General features: G+C 39.2%; 2 protein-coding genes across 2 annotated transcripts in view; one reads left to right on the top strand and one right to left on the bottom strand.

Moving 5' to 3' along the window:
* LOC123757931 (dynein intermediate chain 2, ciliary) overlaps positions 1-6350 on the top strand; it is a 55932-nt gene extending 49582 nt beyond the window's left edge. Inside the window, exons 12-14 of the mRNA XM_069338464.1 lie at positions 792-1020; positions 1990-2223; positions 4511-6350. Coding sequence (XP_069194565.1) covers positions 792-1020; positions 1990-2223; positions 4511-4700 — 653 coding nt within the window. The 3' untranslated portion in view covers positions 4701-6350. The remainder of the gene's footprint in view (positions 1-791; positions 1021-1989; positions 2224-4510) is intronic.
* A 2627-nt stretch (positions 6351-8977) lies between these two features.
* The window catches only part of LOC123757930 (bis(5'-adenosyl)-triphosphatase enpp4), a 40645-nt gene continuing 25978 nt past the window's right edge, over positions 8978-23644 (bottom strand). Inside the window, exon 9 of the mRNA XM_045741891.2 lies at positions 8978-15298. Coding sequence (XP_045597847.2) covers positions 15211-15298 — 88 coding nt within the window. The 3' untranslated portion in view covers positions 8978-15210. The remainder of the gene's footprint in view (positions 15299-23644) is intronic.

The following is a 23644-nucleotide window of genomic DNA, read 5'->3' as shown; positions in this document are numbered from 1 at the left end:
ACATTGTAAGAAAGTATAAAAATACATTGTATAAGAAATTTGACAGGATTAGTAGGTACATTAAAGTAAATTTAAGGACAATCCACAGATACATTGTAGCATATAAATAAATACCATAGGTAGGAGACTATGAAGATGAAATTAGGTACTTTTTTTGGTTTTATTTTGGAATAAGGCTTTCCAATTCATTAGGGAGTGAGTTCCATAGACTTTTATTTGCAGTGTGTTTACACAGAATAAGTTTGACTGGGGACATCAAAGAGATATCTGTTTTTGGTGAGGTGATTATGTGTTCTATTACATCTGTCCAGGAAGAGTTTCAGAACAGGGTTTCCACTTAAGAACAGGGTTTTGTAAATGTAATTGGCACAAGAGAATGTGTTGAGTGGGTTTATGATTAGCATGTTTAGGGATTTAAACAGGGTAGGGGGGCTGAGTAGTGTTCGAAAGATTTTGCAAGATTTCTTATGCGCCGACTCTATCCATTGTTTAAAAAGCAGATTCAACATAACAGACAAGGTCAAGAGCTTAAACTCATTCGGTACATAAGCAGCTAAACACATACATTTACAGAGATAAATTCCCTTGCACCTGATGCTTCTATTCACCTAGCAGTAATTCAATATTTAACAAATAATATTTATTGGTTCTAACCTGGGAGATGGTTAGCCGTTGGTGTAGAATAGATGGATTTGACTGATGCTACATAATATTTCCAAAATTTTGTATTGTTTTTATTATTGTATTCATAACATTTTTGTTATGTTTAGTAAATAGTCTTTGATACATAGGGAAGGGGACATGTATAGCCTTCAGGCCTGATGATGTGACAGAGGTGTTGGTGGGTTTGGACACTGGGTGTGTGTACCAGATGTCCACCTCATGTCCCACCCACACCCTCATCTGCTACACTTCCCACACTGCTGCCGTCAGGACCATAGCCTGGAACCACCACCACCACCAGGTCTTCATCTCTTGTTCTCTAGACTGGACTGTCAAAATCTGGCTTCAGTATTATCTGTGAGTTTTCCAAACCAATTTTTCTTTTCACTTCTAAAGTACCGCATTTGTTCCTTGCTGACTTCTTGGATGGAAATTTGCCTTTATTAATGATTTTAAAATTTTAATGAAAATCAGTCTAATAGCCAAGTCCCTGTTAAGGTTTGCTTGTCATTTGAACTAATCTAGAGTGATATACATCATGCCCAACAGATTACAAAGACAGCTGAACGAAACAAATAACAAGGTAAGATTAAAAGTGAACGTAGCAAAGTCTCAGGTTATGTTCATAAGGTTTACAATTTCCTGTCCCATAAAAACCAATATACAACTGAAAGAGGGAAATTATTTTATATTTAGATATTCAAATGGTCTGAAAGCACCACTTTTTTTATAGCTAGAAAAGTGTCTCCTTCAAATGAAAATCAATCATATTTAATTTTTTTGTTATTTAAATAAATGATATATTGTCTGATGAGTGAAATTTTAATGTTATGTCCATAGGGCTTCTTGCATAGAATTATTATTTAAAGCACTCTGTGAGCTGTAGTTGAGAATTGCAATATGGTGTCCAAATGACCCATCAAATTCATTGCTTTTCCCTCTCCAATAGCTGTGCTCTATATCAACCAATAAGAGTTAATTTTGGCAAGTGCTAAGGCCATGACAAGACCTAATAAGAGATCAGAAGCTAGTAGTGGGAACAGCCATTGTAAATAGTGAAAGTCAGACTTTATAGCCTGAAATTTGTACCACAATTTTCTTGTATAACCTATCTATTGTTTTGCCATGGACATGACCACTTTCCAGGAATGAGTCAACATATATATATTTTTGTTTTCAAGTATTTCTTAGTTTCTCTAATACACAATAATATTAATGTTATCAGGAAATAGGATATTCTTTCAATTATGTAATTTCAGTTAGCCGATTGTACTAGATCTCAAACAGAGAAGAAACCTTTTCAAGAGTACTTTTTATGGGTTACAGGTCTCCCCTAATGACCTTGGACCTAGGTGGACCTGTAGCTGGTGTTCAGTGGGCGACCTTCAGCAGCAGTGTTTTTGTAGCAGTAACTGACGATGGCTGTGTCCATGTGTATGACCTCTCTGTTAGGAAGACTCACCCACTGTGTTCCCAGAGGCTCCTGCACCGTCGACACCTACTGGTTTCTTGTGTGGCCCTCAACCCTTGGTACCCAATTGTCCTGGTGGGTGGTGAGAGGTGAGTGTGCAGAGAGAGAGGGAACATAAGAATTATGCACAATCTGCCATGGGGTGATCATGCATTCCTTCATCAGTATTTCCCTGTTAGTTATTTATTTACATCCTTTTTTTTTACCGTCTCTTTGTAGCAAGTCATTTGTTTTCACTTAGAAAAGATAATTATTAAAGAATTCACAACATGGTTTTACTTAAGGCCACTGATGCTTAACAGATTTACTCTCGTTCTTTTCTAGTTCTGTACTGTATATTTCATGCAATTGACAGATGAAAGGATTGTGAGCTTTATACCTGGTTTTATACCTTGACATAAAGCCTTAGATACTGTGCCTCATGAGACTATAAAGTTGGACACACATGGTATAGGAGAGGTTATCTTAAGCAGTTAGCATAAATGGAGTTAGATCAGAGTGGGAAGCTGTTGTAAGTTGTGCCCCAGGACTCTTTATCGAGGGACCTCTATTGTCTATCATGATATGGCAATTTATTATTTACATATATCATAAGATGATAGACTTTTAAAATAAATAAAAAATTGGAAGATTTGTTATTATTAATATATATATGCGAGTGTTTACATTCTTGTAAAGCCACTAGTACACATAGCATTTCAGGCAGGTCCTTAATCTTAATTTTCCCTGGAATAACCCACCAAATCGTTTAACAACCAGGTATCCATTCACTGCTGGGTGAACAGAAATGTAGTTAGGATTGGTACCAAGTCAGGAAAATACAGTTTAATACTGAAAAATATTGGGTTCAGAATCTAGGTAATGATAATAGTTACCAGATATCATCTGGACAGTGTTGAAGTAATTATCAAGAGGAGGAGTTAAGAGACAGTGTTGAAATTACAAAATCTAAATTAAAGAAAAATCTGGGAGTAAACGATTAGCAGGGATTTAAAAAAAATGCATAACTGTATAGAATATAGTAAAGAGGACATTGGGATTTATTTCTAGAAGTTAGCAATAAAATGTCTAATGAGAAAATCAGTAGGAGCCATGAGAAGGATTTGATCCTGCATACTCTTAAGCACTCTCCTTAACCCAGTAGACCATAATATGCAACTGAAGTAATGTATCGTGGGATTACTTTTGTAGCATATCGTGTTTGTGAGAGTTTGGGAGTACCTAGTGTACAGGTGCAAATCCTCCACAACTACTGACTGACACATTGACACCACATTAAAGTGATTTCTTTGTGCAAGATGTCTAATGTTATTCTCCAGTTTTATCTTGATCTTGTTTAGCAACATTTAGAATATGCAGTTCAATTTTGATCACCATACTACAAAATTGCCTTAAATTCACTTGAGCAAATACAGAGAATGATGACAAAGTTAACCCAAGGAATTAGAAACCTTCCATTAAGAGTTTAACAAAACTTACTCAGTCTTCAGGAGAAAGTTGAGGGATAACATGATTGAAGTCTATTAAAAGAAAATGAAGGAGTATAACAAAAGGAATGTAAATAAGGTTCTAATTATACCAACAGAACTCGAACCAGTCTATATGAATTGGAAAAGTTTAGATTCAGTTAAGTCATGGGTAAATACTTGTTTGGAAATGGTTGTTGATTTTTGGAATAAATTATTGGGTATCATAAGATGTGTTTACTAGTTGTGTTTTTGCGGGGGTTGAGCTTTGCTCTTTCGGCCCGCCTCTCAACTGTCAATCAACTGTTTACTAACTACTTTTTTTTTTTTTTTTTTTTTTTTTTCTCCCCACACCACACACACACACACACCCCAGGAAGCAGCCCGTGACAGCTGACTAGCTCCCAGGTACCTATTTACTGCTAGGTAACAGGGGCACTTAGGGTGAAAGAAACTTTGCCCATTTGTTTCTGCCTCGTGCGGGAATCGAACCCGCGCCACAGAATTACGAGTCCTGCGCGCTATCCACCAGGCTACGAGGCCCCTTAATAAATATGTGGAAATAATGGACCGTTGTTTCAAGCATGGATTAAAACATAAGAATGAGTTCATGTGGATATAAATGAGAGCTGCCTCATATGGGCAAACAGACCTGCAGTTTCCTGTATTTTTATGATTTTATAAAGCTTAAAGTCTACAGTATTAATCCTGTATCCCATTTATGTAACCAAAATAGTAAAATGATCATATGGTTTATGTCGTTCAAAGACTTGCCCATATCTCGGTATATAATTAGTGGATCTTGTAAATCATAATACAATTACTGTAATATGTAAAATTTCAAACATTATTCAATGAATATTTGTTTACAAATAAAATACTCTGACTTTAATTTGTCTTTACTTTGCAGAGGTTACCTGTTGGCTCTAAAGCTGTCTCCAAATCTCAGGCAGATTTGTACCAATCCAAAAGGTTTTGATGAGATTCCTATTAAGGATCAAGAATTGTCTAAGATAGAAAGACTCATTTCAGTCAACAAAGATATTGTGATGCATTCTTTTACTTTTCGAAAGGATACAAAGACAGATGACAGTTCTTAAGAAGCTAAGGCAGTACAGTATTATTTAAGTTAGAGAGAGAAATAGGTGACAAATGTGTGTGTACTGTATTGCTACTTGGTTCTTCAAAAGTAACTGTAGAACTGCAAGATAAACAACTGATGATATTAAGAGTGAGTAACATTGTCTTGAGTGAGCCTACTGTCTTGGGAACTTCTCACAATAAAATGGGTAAAAAAAATTTTTTAAAAGAATTTAAATACTTTATCAAATAATAGAAGGGTTACTGCATGATAAAGTATTACATGAAAACAACCCAACATTGCATTGTCATCAATATAAATTGAGAATAGGAAGATAGGTACAATACAGAATGATTTGGTGGTGTATGTGAAAAGCTGGGTGTTTGTATAAGTACAGTATTGTAGCCAGATAGAATAATTTCAAATGAAGGAATTGCACTGTCATTTTATATTCAACTGAAGTTATTTTATGATTACTGATTAATATAACAAAAACTATAATGTTTAATAATCCATTTGGCCATTGTTTCTCAGCGGCAACTGCCTTGCCATGTTGGTGGGGCTAGAGTGCTCTGTTGGCAAATATCTTTTTGCACCTCCTGAGGGAGAGCCAAAGCTGTCTGTGGCTTTGCCACTCCTGTGATTGCAGTACATATCGAAGCCCGATATTCCCAGGGTTACCTTCCATTCCAGACAGTCTGTCATGTGTATTATTGGGGCTTAGTTTCTGAAACAAGCTGTGTTGCTTTGTGTTGATGAGGTGCCAGTTATGATAATGGTTGGCAGCAGGGATTTTGGTCTGAATATTGGCATGGCATGGTAATCAATCTCAAAATGCCAGGGGCACACTATTATCCAAGTGTACACTTTCACTTGCCCCTCCTCATGATAAACATAATTGCTCCCCCTGTATTGCTAAAATTAAACTTGACAGTTGAAACCTCCAGACCTCAGTCATCCTCAGGGTGGTCAAATGTGCTTCTCAGGAATGTGACCTCGCACCACACCAGTGCACTACCCAATTGGAGAGTCCACATCTGCATTAAATGTGGCAAGGACCCATGATGCATATTTGCAATCCATTGCTCACTATAGAAAGGAGCAGTCCATTCTTCAACTCTATCAAGAGGACAACATTTCTTTTTTTTCCGAGACAGGTTGTCAATTGCAATGCCTTGGCACCTTCACTGATAACCTGCATGCTCCTCCAAAATCCTCTATCAACTTTTCTTCTGGTCCCCAGCTCCAAAATTTTCATATTCTTGCTTTCTAGATTTCCACAGAGTTGCATACTTCCAACCCCTTCATAGTCTCCTACTGAAAGCTTTTCCTCTCTTCTTCACTCGCAACATCCATGCATCTTCCTTGCAAGACCCCTCCTTCATGCTCGAACCTATCCCCCTACTTCCCCATCTCTCAGCCCTCCCATTTCCAATATGGATCTCTTAGGTCCCCCTCCCCCCTCTATTATTCCTGTCCTGCACTCTGCCTTTTGCCCATTCCATCATCCTCACTATCACAGTTGGTCAAGGGCTCTGGAAGAGCAGCATGAGCATTCAGGACATCAGTGAAGAGGACAAGGCATAGCAATTGATGTCTTGTCTTGGAAAAAACTGATCGAGTAGGAGAATGAACTGCTCCTTTTTATAGTGAGCAAAGGATCACAAATATGCATGATGGGTCACTGCCACTTTTAAAAGAGGCCATGGCATCACAACCAACATCGTGTCTGAGAAAAGAGGATGTTTTGCTTTAGTTGGAGAATGGACTGCTCCATTGTATAGTGAGTGAGTACAGGTTCACCATGCATATTTGCAGCCACCATCATAATTAATGCAGTAAACCAGTATGGTTGTGCAACCATTCTTGACATGCCACAAAGTGGGCAATAAAAAAAAAAAAGACACCTTTTAAATAAGGGTTGATAATGAACATACTGTGTTTCAAACTTGGATCCATTGATGGTTCTATGGATTGATGTTCTTATTCAGTTGTACTCAATCTGATTTTTTTTCTACTTTATGCAGTAAGTAAAACCTTTGAGAAGTTATAAAAGGGAAAAATATTTTAGCAGATCAATATGGGCATCTACATATATTTCAATTTTTTTTTTTAATTAAAGAGATGCATATAAAGGATTGCAAGTCTGCTAAACTATTTGCTTCCCTTTAGAATATCTAAATCTACCCTGCATCTAATAAACAGTTTGAGATGTTATAAAGTAGAAAAAATATATTGAGTACAACTGAATCAAGACATCAGTCCATAGAACTGCCAGTTCACCCAAATTTGAAACCTTGGGCATGGTTGTTACCTTTCCTTATTTAAAAATGACTGTGGCAGCAGAGCAACACAATTCTAAAATTTGAGGCACCATGGCCAAACTTTCAATGAGCATTGCATTGGAGTGTTAAAGGGAGCGTATATGAACATTAGACCACCTCTAGGATAAGTGGGGTCAGAGAGATTAACTATCAAATGTTATTTTAGTAACAGAGAGGGCAATTATGCCTACTTTGAATGTGTCCACTTGGACAAAGTAGTTACCCTGACTTTCTAAGATACTGTAGTCTGAATATCAGCATGCCAGTTCAAGATCTCTGCTACCAACAAAACGATGAGTGGAAAAATAATACATGTACAGTACAGTACCTATATTTGTGTTCGGCTAAACATTTTCATCATAATGGGAACCTCGCCAATATGAAGATGGGAGGCAAGATGGTCACCTTGTTCCCGAAACTGTATTCCAATAATACACGTGCTAGATTGTCTGGAATGGAAGGTTACATTAGAACAAACAGCCCAAGTGAGTGAAAATGCAGATAATTTTACTGACAAGCATATAGTGACTTAAGATAGAAATATTTAGTCTAACTTGGTGGTCAAAACAAGCCATCAAATATAGGAGCATGTGAGGTACGAGAACTCGACCAAGGGTAAGTATGACACCTTTGCTCTCCAGAAATAGAGTAAAGATGGTGACATAGTAGTAGCCATCACCACAGACATTGCAGGGGTAAAGGAAGAGGACTAAAATGGTAATCAAGGAGCCAAGCTGAGCCAAGTCAGAAGACTACATCTTGGGAGGAGGTAACAGCTTGAGCCACACCAGTTCAAGAGATTGACAAAGTAAACATATAAGGATTTATATTAAACTTCCCATCCCTCATCCACCACAAAGCCAAACATGAGAAGGCATAAAAACCCAAGGCAACTCCAGGGTTGCAAGTGTGACGATAATCTCCTTCAAGAGATTGAGCCTGCTCTTCCCTCCAAAATTACGTCTTCACAATTATATAAAAAGACTATGGAAGAAATGTCCAACAACGACAACAACACCAGCACCAGCAAGGCTTGCCAGGGTGAGCAGAAACGTATGCAACCAGCCACCTGTTCGAACTCCAACCACCAAACTACCCGTTGATCGCTACGGCTCCGCTGATTGGTCGCCGGTCTGGCTGCACCTGTACTCGCCCCCAATACTACCTGATGTCTGGGGTCGCCCCAACATCAGTCCTCAGAATGTTCAGTGCTTTCGTAGCCAGCACACCTCCCAGCTAGACTCTAGAGTGTACTGAGAGAGGTGGTGGCTTTAAGCCAATATTCCAGCACCTCCCATTTACTGTTGTATTGCACTTCTTGTTATTTTGCCTTAACGTAACTTTTCATTTTGTCATTTAAGTATTCTTATTATTTTGATTCATTGATTTTATTATAAGAATTTGTTTGTGCATTATTTTCATGTTTTGATTTATTTAACGTAATTAAAATTTCATTGTTAAAGTTTACTTGTGTTTTGTGTGTCTTCTCCTTACCTTACCACAGACGAAGTTCCAGTTTTTCTATTTTTTTTTTATAACTATGTGACGAGGCCATACCCCTAGCCTTAAACAGCCGAACACCAACGCGTTACCGTCACACAAGTTTATGCAGGTAACCAGTAAATGGCAACCTAAGGACCTGTAGGGATACTAACCTTCCAATGCCCACTAACCAGACTAGCTGATCGATCCAATGGGATCCTGTTGAACCTCCCAGTTATCCCTATCCACGAAAGAAGTGTTGCACCCCTAGGAGCCGCAGTCACTTGGTAGGCACATCACCCAGATGAAAGTAAAACTGGGAATATTACCTTTAGGCATCCAGGTACCTTCTCCATGCATGGCAAAGGCACAGACACCTTTGGTCTTGCTTCTTCCAAGTTGGCATTCAATGGAACTTGCCAGGCTCAAAGTATTCTTGCCTCCATCATCATAACAATGTAGCTGCCATAAGGGGAAGTATAAACACATACATTACTTTGTAAAATATAATGGGGAATTGGAAATGTATGTTTTTCTGATTTGTTTCACAGTTTAACATAATTAGTTCACAACAGATTGGATCAGTTTGATTACCAGGCAGGGCGAGATGTTTTGGGCATGTTTCCTTATATCTGATGCACCTATTCTCAAAGCAGTTAATAGGCATCTAGGAGTTGGGCAACTGTTGTGGATTGCATCCTGGAGAATGTCAGTCATTGGCCTTGAGGGAACCTTGATAAGCTTAAACAGGATTTCTGTCCCTGATGATGGAAAATCAAGAAACCACTTTGGGTCTATTAGTTAGCTGGAGTGGTAGAAGCATGCACATTGTACACTTGTTGAATAATTATTAAAATGTATAGCAAGTTTGGGAAGAATTAAACTTTTTAATGTATATAAATGCATTATAAGCATATTTTTATATTAATAAATATATACATCTACAATATTGTTTTCTTACTTTGACATAGGTTATGGAAAAATGTTTCAATAATATTTGTATCCTGCATGATCAAAATATATACTTGAAATGGCAGTTGCCACAGGCGAAAAAGAAAGTGATGCTGACTGACACTGGAAAAGCGTCGAAGGATGGGGTACACCTTAAAGAACCTAAAGGAAAGATGATGACAGAATCCACCTCAAGCAAAACTGCACCCACACCACACAACCCAACCAAAGGTGAAAGGACACCCATTGGAAAAAGCACAAGCAGCCAGCTACAGGCCAGCATGATCACTGCAAAGGCCAAGCCACCCAAAGGATGCACATATTCTTCCAAGAACCCTCTGTTTTATTGAGTAAATGCATCAATATGCTATTGAGTTCAGCACCAAATTCATTTACTTATCAGCAAATTTCCCAAATGAAGGAATTAGAACAATAATGGTCAATATCCTTTTAGAATATATTGCAACAGAGCATCTAAAAACCATAAAGAAATTTTGTTTTTAAAGTGGTTAGTTACAGCAACTATAACCCTAGCCAGAAATACTCTCAAGCACCTGGGTAACGGTACCTCATATGAACACAAAATGAAGACTAGCCACAAGAAAAATATAAGACCCTATGGTCTACATTACTTTGAGTCAATGCAAGAGACTTTTGGAAGATGCAAATCCTGGAGGTTGTTTTATATTTAAGAATTACATTTTCATAACCAAGATCAATCTGAATCCTGGGTTCACCCTAATAAAGTACTCTACCAATCATAGATACAGTAATCCCAGCTTGCAAAACATCTGCCTTGATCATCTTGTATAAATGAGTTTGGTTGTACAGTATATAAATAGGGCCTGCCACATATGGGCCAACAGGCCTTTTGTAGTTTTCATTATTGTTATGTTCTTGTATTGATCAAATGAATACACAATGCCCCTTTTTGTAAATTATATTATTACCAACATAAAAATAAAAACACTACTACCAGCCTAAAGATATTTACAACACAAACATTACAACAAAATCATTGATAATCTAGTAAATAGTTAATAATTTACTCTACTGTATACTTTAAAAGCTAAATAAAAGCAAATAATCTAGACAAACGTAATGTGCTTGAATTGCTTTGGTTTTAAATAAAACATCAAATAGGGAATTTTGTTCAAATATAAGGTTTAGTCTATGCATAAGCTGTGTACACTGTTTTAAGGTCATTTACAGCCACCTGACTAAACAAATTTTCCCGACGTATTTGTTTCTCCAAGAGGAAGAAAGAAAACCTAGATATTGGTCTTCTGCCAATAATTATGGCACTACATCTTCTTGGTTCCTATGACCCATCCTGTTATACACAACAGCAATGATTTAAATTATTTTTTATACCCTTCATTACCTTACATTAAATATATAATATTACAAGTTATCATACTGATCTTGAACACTAATACTGTCACAATAATTCTTTAAAAGTAAAGTATAAGTATTTATGACAAAGGAAATAAAAACATAAAATTTTTCATGCAGAACTAGATTAAAAAAAAAATCTGACACAAAAGTTTAAATTTATCATACTGGATTTGTTACTGAGGAACTCTCATTCACAAAGACTTCTAAATTTAATTATACAGTATTAAAATATATCTTTAATCATAAGTACATATGTAAACTTACCCAATTATAAATATATAACCATTTATAAATAAAGCATTTGTTTTGATTTGATATGAATGAAGTTGGTCATTCGTGTTTGCATTTCACAAGAGAACAACTCTGTGGGTTTGATTTCAACAGAACAAACTACATACAGTATATAGAAACGGTATACAGGTGTAACACCAGATTATATTAACCTTGAAATATTTCCTGGCTACACCCTAGTCAGCTTGTTCATGTTTACGAATAATCCTGATAGTCTTGGCAAACAAACTTAATGGTACATCTTGAGTGTTTTTGCACACACCATGGGGAGCTGACTCCTTTAGTGCTGAACAAACTGGTTAGGAGTGCAAAACACTTTTTTCCTGTGTAGGCTGAATCAGCTGGGAACAGGACCACACCAGACTTTCCCACAAGAGTTGCAATGCCCCACCCTGATTCGGGGCATGGTAAAAGATTGTATATATGCCCCTATATGAGAGTTAGGAGAGAGTGCTGGAGGATAGAGAGGTAGTGTGGGCCACAGGTCATCAAGTGGGCCTCAGGAGACAGTGAATTCACCCAGGTCGTAGAGCAGGACCTAGAAGGTAATGTGTGTGATCTTTGATATTTTTCCATGTGTAGTGTCTAAACAATTGCCAGTGTTAGGGTAGGGACTTGTAGTCTGATGAATATCATATTTTTCTCTCGATAAACCTATGTTAAACTTTCCATCTGTGTCAATTAATGGGACTTATCTAGTTCCTCTGAGTTCAGTTATGTTAACAACCGGTCAGTAATTAATGACAGTTAGAAAAGGACTCTCAAAGCCAAGCAATGCTTCTTGCCTCATTGCTTGATATAGCTAAGTGACAGGCAAGATGGTGGCAGCATCTAGTTTGTAATTTTTTTCTGTGTAACATTTCCTTGGAAAGGTACCATTGGTTCCGGTTGTAACCATTTGTGGAACACCACATTTCAGTTTATATTACATTGCACCTAAATTACCAGTGTTTCAATCACTAGTATCATCAAGGTTTTAACTCTTGATGACCTGCACCCCACACTACCTCCAGCACTCTCTCTTCTAACTCTCATACAGGGGTATATGTACAATCTTTTGCCACGCACGGAATCAGGGTGGGGCATTGCAACTCTTGTGGGAAAGTCTGGTGTGATCCTGTTCCCAGGTGATTCAGCCTACACAGGAAAATGTGTTTTGCAAACCTTACCAGTTTGTTCAGCACTTAAGGAGTCAGCTCCCCATGGTGTGTGCAAAAACACTCAAGATGTACCATTAAGTGTTTGTCAAAACTATCAGGATTATTTGTAAACATGAACAAGCTGACTAGGGTGAAGCCAGGAAATATTTCAATTAACTCCAGCTGAATCTGAGGTCACATGGCTGACCTTACCATGGAGGTTCCCATGATGAGTCATGGGTGTACTTTCTCTGGGCATTACACAGGAACTGTACTTTCTCTCAAATACTAAATTATTCTTCCTGGTTCAAATTCCCAAAACCATACGCTATTCTTTTTATGACAACAACATTCAGTCTTCAGACAAAACAGACTTATTTAAATTCAACTTATTTTTAAATTCAACTCAAGCATTTCTTGCTTTATTACTTTAAATCATTATCGCTTTCACACTTCTCATTGTTTTCTCCATCTGTATCTTTTAACTCCTACTATAAGATATTTTCAATTAAAATAAGATATTTGTTACATTCCAATCACCTGGGCTTGGATGCTTGAACCGCGGACTCCACGAATGCGAGGCCAAAGCTTCTGGAAACTCTCCTTATCAAGGCTACTCTATAGTTCGGTCAATAGAGCTTCGGCCTCACACGCATGGGTAATGGAATGTTTATATCCACGGAAGTGTGGATGAAAATTTATATTTGTTACTGTAAATATTAATTAGCCAAAGCAAAACACACGACTAATAAATAATTCAAATGTTTTACAGTACCTGAATTTATCTGAAGGCCACCATCTCTAATGGCCTTGATTAGGACAAGAAGCCAGCAGTTTGTCAAAGATTCCCCCTCCCTTCCCATTATGTTGCAGTAGCAAGAAAGTACAAATTACAATATTAATTTGAGATAATTTTTGACAGCATGAATTTTGTCAAGTCTGGTGTAATTTGAGCTGAACTTATTGTATCAAAACGGTATTTTCAAAAACAACTTCCACTTTGAAATTCAAATGAGTTGGATCACCAGCACTTGCACAATAATTACATGATATTAAAATGTCTATATACTATGATAATGTCTATATACTATGCTGTTATTGTGACACTCTTGTGAAATTAATGTACTGTCATTTTATAAAATTATTCAGTTATAAATGTACAACCAATTATGAATAAAGTTTTCAATTTGATTTACGATTTTTGCATTATTAAATCTTTTGTACTACAAACCTTGCATTGAGAATATGAATATTTGGTGAATGCAGCATAACTAGTATTTTTACATAAGACATTTAATATATAAATTAAAAAAAAAAGAAAAAGCATTAAATTCCATACACATTAGTGCTCTCTGCATAGCTTAAGCCCATTATGGGGTGGTAGAGTGCACGGAATTTTATTACACAAAAAATTTGCATTTGATATATCAAAGTGCAACACACTTGCAAATTCTGCTTCTATAGTATAATACTACAGTGCTAACATTTTTATTATCCACACTCAAGCAAAATAATTATTAAAAAAATAAAAAGATACAGCATATACTGTACAGGCGATGAGTCACAATAATGTGGCTGAAGTATGTTGACCAGACCACAGACTAGAAAGTGAAGGGACGACGACGTTTTGGTCCGTCCTGGAGCATTCTCAAGTCGATTGTCAATTGACAATCGACTTGAGAATGGTCTAGGACGGACCGAAACGTCGTCGTCCCTTCACTTTCTAATGTGTGGTTTGGTCAACAGCATATACTGTATATACAGTACAATTTTAAAATAAAATTAGAATTAATAAAATTGCAAATACTGTAATATAATTTTAACAATCTTGCTGACATACCAGAGGCTTTACAGCTTCCAGCACAAATGTTTGTACAAGTGAAACACTTGAAAACAACTATATATTTAAAATACTGTATATATCCTTGAATTTTTTAACAATTATGTACAACGATTTATATATAATTTAAATGTGGCAATAAATATGCAAATATGTGTCAAACAGAAGCTCACAAATGTAAATAAACTTTTAGAGTAATATAGAGCCGAGGAGCCAAGATGTACATACAACACCCTGGTGCTACCCCTCAGTAGAGAGATACAAGGTTCACAACCCATGAACTGACTGATTCTACCTACATTTGGTAAAGAACTAGCTCATTTCACTGTTCAATATTCATAATTCTCTCACTCAGAAACAGAGATGACATCTTGGACTCTGATTTGAGTCTTGCACTATTGTTAAACATACACTGGTACTGCGGGATATACTGTATTAGACAGTATGCACTGATACTGCAATATGTCCTGTATTATATAGTACTGTATATATTTCTTATTGTACTGTAAATCAAAATGTGTGTGAAATTTATATTGTACAACACTGTACAATACAGGGGAAGCTATGGAAATTTTGGATTTTTTCTTTTTGTACCCCTAAGGTACAAAATCAGTGACCAGTCCAGTCACTGAAATCCTAAATTGGAAAATACAAATTTTGCAATACCAGTTGATAAATTTCCAATGACTAGCTAAATTATAAGTTTCCAAAATCTAGACAATTTTTTTTTATAATAATTGTACAATAGTACTGTAACATAGTAGAACTGTACTAACATCAAAGTTTAAATATTTGTTTGAGCCAATATCCTGAGCAAATAAATTCTCAATAATCTAAGGCACAATATAAAAAAATAATGTTAAAAGACTAATATCTACTGTCATTAAAAGTGGAAAATAAAGACAATTCTTAATTGCACAACATGAGAAAATGATTCTCAAATATATTATGTGGAATGTATGACATTAGGTATACTGTATCTGCATTTACTGTACTGACTAGAAAATACAATATTTTGCTCTATTTGGCATACACATTCTTTTGTCTACAACCCTTACAGAGTACAAAAAATAAAACCTTTAGTTATAAGAATACATGACTGTGTTACACCTCATCAATGACCTCGCCATCCAGCAGGCATTCCTCCTCACTCAAGTCATGTAGCGGCTCCCTGTTTCCACGCATAGTTTTTCTGAAAAAATACTAATCATGCATAAAGAAATCACAAGAACCTGATGAATCAATGTATAAATATGGAAGCAGTCCAATGGGATTGAACCTGCATCCCCTTGGAACATAGGGATGCGGGTTCCGTTCCTTCATACAACGTAAATGTTTAAATATTAATCATACCTGTAAATTACAGATGGTGCACTAAAGCTAAGGATTCTTTCTACTTCCTACCCAGAAATTTACTTACGCTCACTACACCGACTCTTTTTATTCAACATGCACAAAACAAACCCATCTACCATAACTCAATTTTTCAAAAACCTAGTGTTGAATGTAATGAAACGCCATTTTCTGGGTGAGCCTCGGAGGCTCCCTGGAGCTATCTGACTGATTTACATTATATTAATCTGGGGCAGTCAATTGGAGTTCAGCCTACTGGGGACAATGAACCAGAACCTGGTCCCCTCAGAGGCAAAGGCAGCAATGGCCTATGGGAACCCCCTTGTACTTGGGGACATTCCATGTCTGCCATCGACTGGGGTTAGCACTCAGAAAGGTAGGTATAACAAAACAGACCCCACATGGTAAGAAAAAATTGCAACCGAAGACTGAACAGAGATTCAGAACTCCCCCAACCTAAAGAAACAAGCAAACGTAACACACCGCCGCCTGTCTGCGCAGCCCTCCCCTCCCCAGGAGGGGGGAGCTCCGGACCCTCCCCATGCCGGTTACTCACACCTCCAGTTCATAGGTCGAGCATCAAAACCAGAAGAAAACCACCGACCAGGGGGGAAAAGAGGGTGCTAGGGAGCCTCCGGAGCTCACCCAGAAAATGGTGTTTCATTACATTCAACGCTGGTTTTCTGTGGGGAGCCCCTCCGGCTCCCTGGAGCTACATAACCAAAGTAAAAGAGGAGACTTACCTGGGAGGCGGCCGCCACTCGTTCCTCAACTCGAGACAACTGGCTGTAACCCGTGACCCAAAGACACACATGAACAACAGGAACCAGGAATAATGGTATTTACCAAATAATGAGTGGCCAGGACCCTGTTTGACCTCCAAAACCTTGTGCCAGATTGTCAGCCCACGACATGTTGTCGAACACGGCAGCCAAAGATGCAAACTTATGAACATCATGGGCACAAGGAGAGACCGCAGGCTTGCTAGACTTAACCCTGTGGATGACCTGGAAACCCGAGCCCTGGAAAGAGGAACGCGGGAAACTGGATCAACCTAAGGCACATCCCCCTGCCACAGAAGGCGTGCAAATAACAGCAAAGAACCGCAACCGGACAACACATGATGAACCCCTGGCCTGACCAACCAAGCATCAATGACCCAAGGTCCCCTCTGGAAAGCCACTGTCTCGTTCTTCGCAAGAAAAAAAAGGAGATGGCTGCAACCGAATAAACCGACCACCAGGACTAAAAGAGCAGAAACCCCTTTGCCAGAGGAGACCATGAAGCTCACCAACCCGACTCCCAGAGGCCACTGCTAATAGAAACAGTGCCTTGGAAAAACAATCTTGAGCCAAAGAGGCCATCACAAACCAAGGAGAAGAGAGAAAAGAGAGCATCCAGCTCAAGGGGGTGAATGAGCAGGCTGGAGATGAAACAAGGCGTGAGAATGCTTACAAAATGGGATGTAAGTGACATCCGCCCTGAATATAAGCTGAAGCAGCTCTGCCAGCGCCACACAATAAGAGGCGACAGTATTGGGCATCAAATGAGTCCTGAAAAACTCTAAGAAGAAAAAGGACAAAAAACCCGATCTGAAATAGAAGACAACCTACAAAGAGAAAGAAAATGGTGAAAAGAACACCAGGAAACTTCATACTGTCACCGAGACGAAGCTCGTAGGTGGGACACCACCAACGAAGCCACCTGATCACCATACAAATGGTGATACACCCGCGTCAAAAACACCAGACACGAAGAGCAGAGGAGTAAACCGAGCCAGCCATCTATCGGACCTTTCAGCATGCGGCTAAAAGCAGCTAAAAGAGGCAGAGCCACAAAAAACATCTCGGGTTCGGACACCGAGCAAGCAGCGCCTGAAACCGAGGCCAGACCAGCCACCGAAGGGCCACCAGGATTACTCCCCTGGTATGGTTAGTCTCCAACCGAGCCCGACTCCTCTTTATGAGAAGCTGGCCGACGAGCAGAGTGAACATTGTGCAGACCAGATGATGACGGCTCAGAAACTGGCGCTAATCTCCCACCCCGACTGCAAGAACCCTGAGCACGGCCCCCATGGAGAACCAAAAAGTCCGACATAGCCCGACAACTAGATGAGATCGCCTGCAGATACTGCACGACAGCAGCCTCTGAAATCCACAACGGACAAAAATGCACCGAAAACTTAAGAGCCAGGGCCCTGGCTCCGGCTCCGCCTCTTTTAGCTGCTTTTAGCCGCATAGATTCCAAAGAGAAAGAGCAAGCACGGCTTGATGGCACGCGACGTGAGAAGTAAAGAACAGACACCGCCTCCCTGAGAATTGGCGCAAACAACTTCAATAGCACGACCAATGCCCTAGCCACCAAGGCAAGCGCAGCAGATAAAGACCCGGCACTCATTGATTCTACATCCTCCTAAAGCCAGTCCAAGGACAACTCAAGAAGGGAAAAGAAGCGCCTGACTGAAGTCAAATGCCCGTAAGTGCTCAAGTCCTCAGCGACCAAGGACGCCGAAAGGACAGGAACCTGCAGCTGAACAAGGCGGGAAAACACAGGGGTGAACAAGCATGCATTAAGGTGCTCAAACTCACCCCCTAGGTAAACCTGCAGAACCGTAACCGACTCTCGCCACTCGAGCTTGCGGGTCCGATAAAATCTATGCCATGCTCCCAGCGAAAAGAAAAGGCAATCTGCCAGCCAGAAAAACTCCAGAACTCCGGGTCTCGCAGGAGGTAAGCTGCAAGCACCTCCCGAACGTCCTAAGGCGAAATTCGAGAGGCAGAAAACCTCCAGAAAGAAGGAGCCAAGGAACCCAAGGGAACTCTGAACAAAACCCGGGGAGGAGCAGATCCCAAATTCTACTCAAACAAGGAAGAGGGAGGGGAGGGGGTAAGAAAACCCCTCCTCTTTGCAACAACAAACCCCGTGAAGAGGGCACAAAACCCAAGCGGGATCAAAGAGGGCCCAAGCCCCCCAGGCCAGCTCATCCCCAGCACCAGGAACCTCCAAACCAGGCCCCGGGGCAGAGCCGTCCTCCAAATCTCTATCCCTGAAGAAAAGGCAGGGTCCAGGGGAAAGGCAGAGAAGAAGGGGGGTCCACTGGTAAGACCCAGAAGCCTCGGCAGGAGGAGCAGGCTCAAATGCCTCTGTCCCTGACCTGAATGTGGCAGCCCCAGAAGACCCCCCCCCCCCAAGTCTCATTAACTAAACCCCGCCCCGATTCCTAAACCCTCAGACATTTAGGAGCCGGGATCAGGCAGGTGGTTGAACAGGGTGAACAACAACAACCGGGGAAGGACTTGGAAGCACGGATGGAACCAAAGTCAAAGCGACTAATGTCCCCCAAGTTTGGGTCCCTATAACCAAAACAGGACAACCTCAGGGCATCCGGGTGGGCAACCAATGAGCAACTTAAACCTAGTATGCAATGCTGATGCTGCCTGTACTCAAACCCCAGTGTCAAGAGAATGGGTAAATTGGAGTACGAGCAGAGAACACGACTCGCAAGAGTCAGGGTCAGAGGCATTGTTGACCCAGCATGCAGCACGACTCAGGCAAAACAGGTGACTGTCACCCTGAGATAACTGAGCAACCTTCAAACTCGCACAAGGCGAGATGGAACTCAGAAGATGCATCCATTGGTCAACTGAACTCCAATGGGGTTTTCCAGGGCCCGCAGACTGTCTGCTACGGGAAGCCCAGGGATGATACTGCAAAGCGGTTAGGCCCAAACTAACAAGGGAGAACTGCTAAAAACTGAACCCCTGCGACATGTACAATCACAGGGGCCTAGAGGAGGGCCACCAAAATACCTGTAGTGGACCAATAGCCAAACAAGGCAGACTCCATCAAAACAAGGAAAACAAAATTAAAAGAAAAACTCCGCAACAGTACAACGTACCCAGAAGGAACAGGAACTGGCTGCTGCATAGGTAGGCAAGTTGCGCAGTGCCTTGTGCAGGTTCACCTCAGCAATAAAGTTGCGGAGGTTAAATAGATACCAGTAACAATGCCACTTCCTACCCAAGACCACGAAAACCCCAGCTGAGCTGACCCCAAGGGCGGGGTAAATACCGAGCAGCAAAGACCCCCACTGAAGTGGTTTCCGAAATTTCTATGGAAGGTAACCCTAGAACCCAAGGGTAGTACTTACAGGGCACTTAGGGAAGGTAGCCCTAAACACATGCAACCCAGTACACTTAAATTTCTCCTAGCCACTGCACCACAATCAGCAGGACACACCACTAAGGTACAAATACTGTCAAGAATTTGAGGCCAGAGTCGATGACCGCCCCAGATCGCATCAGCCAACAAACTGGAGGTGTGAACCTCCAGACCCCATGTGGGGTCTTTTTTGTTATGCCTACCTTTCTGGATACTAACCCCGGTCATTGGCAGACTTGGAATCTTCCATGTACAAGAGGGTTTCCATAGGCCATTGCTTCCTTTGCCTCTCTGAGGGGGCCAGGTTCTGGCTCGTGGTCTCTAGTAGGCTGAACCCCAATTGACTGATGCCCCAGACTATTATAACTTATATCAGTCAGATAGTTCCAGGAAACCAGAGGGGCTCCCCCATATAAACACCAATTTACCAGAATTGTTTTCATTCAATATGCCCAAAACCAACTCGGTATAATCTTCCAAAGCTCACTGTTTATCCCTCGTGTCTTCTTGAATAATACATCGCATTTTGACGTTAAAATGCCCAATAAACCAAATATGATGTACTATAAATCATAGTGGCTCACAAACAACTCGTTTTCTATGCATGGGTCAACTGGTTAGGTTCGATTCAGATAATTTAGTACATTATTTCTTCAACATGACAACTCTAGAGGACAGGGGTGATTTATCGCCTTTTGCACTTTACATCTCAATGACATTTTACATCCTTGCAATACTGTACAGGTATACAATGGAACCTCGGAACTCAAGCATAATTTGTTCCAGAAGGCCATTCGAGTGCCGATCTATTTGAGTACAGTACTGTACTGAATATTTTGTTTTCCTATAAGAGATACAGTAATGTAAATTGGGTTAATCCATTCCAGACTACAAAAAATACACATATACAATATAGACAATAAATAGATGAAATAAATGCAAAATTTATTCTCACTTTATCTGTACTTAGGAGCATTGATGACGTATATGGCAGTGTATTTGTGTGAACTGGCAGCCTCCCCATTTCTCACCACACTATTACTGCCACTTCTCTTATATTGTATTACTAAAATCACCCATAACTAGCTTTGAAGACTTCGCTATCAGCTCCTTTGATGGCCTCTTTATTTTTTTAGTATTGTAGAGATATTAGATTTAGGGATACCAAACATGGAGCAAGAATAGACAGGCAGAAACCACTTTCCTATTTTGCTACGAGTTCTTTTTTCATCTCTTATCGTGGTCTAACTAATGTTCTTTTCATTTGAATCTTATCACTAACCTTCTTAGATGCCATGGTGATTTACCGAGTATTTATGCTAAGAATCTAAAAAAATATCCAAGAAAACACAAGAAAGTTTACAGAGAAGTTTAGTAGGTTCGTGCACTGACTAACAGTTAGTAGAAACTGACTTGTTATGAGTGCATATTATAGTGCCAAGCAAATAGTCAACTATAAAGTGATTTTTTATCGAATAAAGTGATCGAGTGCCGTATTGTTAGATTCGCAGCTGTTCGAGTGCCGAGGTATCAGTGTATTCTCCAAACACCACATTTTTAAGATTATCCATTTCCACCGAGTGAAGTTTTGATTCTCCCATTCACATACCAGTTATCCCACACAAGTAAATAAGTGTCAGAAAAAAGGTGTCAGAACTACCACTCTTTTGAACAGGCCTGTGGCAGCACCTCTTCCTGTCGTGTTATTCCTAGCCACAGCTTTCACTGCTTATAATTACTTTTACTCGTGTATCAGAGTATAGTATACTACTATACTATGATACATGAGTAACACAAACTAGAAAATTGAAAGAAATAGAAGAGACAGACACAAAACAATTCATCCTAAGAGTTACAATTAGCTGATGTGGTTCACCAACTACCATTTTGGTTTGTGTGTTACTCAAAGAAACACAATCATTTGTGGGAGAAATTAACCCTCTTTATCAAAGGGATGGGAGTGTTTACATGAATCATGGAGGCCAACAAATCTACTACAAATACAGATTTAATTTACCTGAAGACCACCATCTCTCTAGTGGCTTTGATGGGGACAGGAAGCCTGTAGCTTGTCAAAGGTCTCCTCATTGATCCTGAATATATACTGTCATATACTCTTCAGGCATGAAAGATACCTATAGTATAATATGAATAAGCAACAGTGCAATTCTTAAAGATATAACTTATTAAAAGAAAGCTAATATTGTACCACTCTTACAAATACACAACAAACATTTTCCCATTTCACATAGGCCAACTACTGACCTTTCCCAGGATGCAACCCACAATAGTTATCTAACTCCCATTCACTTATTTATTGTTAGATGAACAGCCATCAGGCAAAAGAAAATGATGCCCAAATGCTTCTGTCCCGTCACAGCAATTGAACCCATGACCTTTTGACTCTGATCTGGTAGTACTGGTCATTACTCCATAGGATCCCCCATTATGCTTACATGTTATTGGTTCTTTTATCCGTGCAATATACATCAACAAACTCCTTTTACTTGTCATCAACAGCTCTTGCTCATCCACCAAGCACTTGACTCATTCTACTACCATCAACATTCTCTTGCTTCAAGGAACAAACTCATTTTACTCTGATTTCAATTAATTTGTTTCTTAACATCTACATTTTTCGTCTTCTTTGATATTTTGAGACAGTTCATCTATTTACCATTTAGACTTATCCTGCTCAGCCCACTCATGTGATCAGACAACTCTTGATATTCTTCTTACTGATTTGCATCACTTAACACATTTTAAAGATAATTCTTCCACAAGTTTTTAGTAAATTGGGCTCTTTTCTACTCTACCATTCACATAGAACTATGCACTGCATATTTGTGTGTACCATTATGCTTAATACAGTACAGTAATGTATTAAGCCATTGTCATTTATTCAATGGATACCAGACATACCTACTCCATGATTCTTGGGGTTCATTATAGTTCCATTTAAATGAGACATCCAAAACATTCTGTAACTTAGAGAAAATTATCACTCTCACTTATTTTCCCCCAGAAATCTAACATTTTCATTTGTATGATTGGGAAAATAAGCACTAACAACTGCCATCGTCTTCAAAAATATTAAATTCTTGCATAGGCACTTAAAACTCAGCCATAAGAAGCCTTTCAGTGTCACCACACTACTCTCTTAATACATTAATGGACATACCTGTACTCCTTCCTTTTAATTCTCATTTTCTCTTCCTCTTTTTATAACCCTTGTTCCAATCTGCTTTTTCAATTTTCAGCCCTTTCAGCCCAAGTTACATTAACTTGGCACATTTAATGTATCTTCTTTAATACATTGTGCCACTTCTAGCTGCTTCAGTTTCTAATTTACTCCTATCATATAATACATTCAAATGTATATGTGTGACAAATTATGCAACACAAAACATTTTCTGAAAGCTTTATTACAGAATAAAGAGAAAAAGGAATCCTGTACTCGAGAAAGTGTGAAAAGCTTAGCATTTAGCTCACCTGTGAACATATCCATTGATGAGTGCCTCCGCAGAAACTGGCCTACGTTTGTCCTTCCGAGTCAGCACACATGCCAAGACTCCAATGAATCCCAGCAATGTTATCAAGGTACCTTTTAGAAGAAAAAATGCTAAATATCTCCCATAATAAAAACAAACCTTAATTTCTTAAAAGTAATCTAAATGTATAATTAGCCAAGTGTAGTTCCAGGATAAGAGCTGCACCCCAGGTATTCCCTCTTCCCTATAATCCTTGTCAAATGATATTTTTAAGCTTAATGTTATTTTGAAATACTCATTTGGTCTCTTTTCATCTGTCTACCACTCTGTTCATAAAAGAATTTGAAAATGTGTCTGTCGCTTTTTTTCATAGCTTGAATCAATTGATTTTTATTTTTTCCCTTCAATGTTCCAGATTTAAATTATTACTTGTCAATTTGATTTAGTCCCATTACAATTTCGTATGTGATGACCATATCACATTTTGTTCTGTCTACTAATTTTTGAAGTATTTCAAGCCTATAGTATTTCAT

This window comes from Procambarus clarkii, chromosome 40 (assembly GCF_040958095.1).
Source record: "Procambarus clarkii isolate CNS0578487 chromosome 40, FALCON_Pclarkii_2.0, whole genome shotgun sequence".
In the NCBI taxonomy this organism is placed as follows: domain Eukaryota; kingdom Metazoa; phylum Arthropoda; class Malacostraca; order Decapoda; family Cambaridae; genus Procambarus; species Procambarus clarkii.
This window is presented reverse-complemented; position numbering and strand designations above follow the sequence as displayed.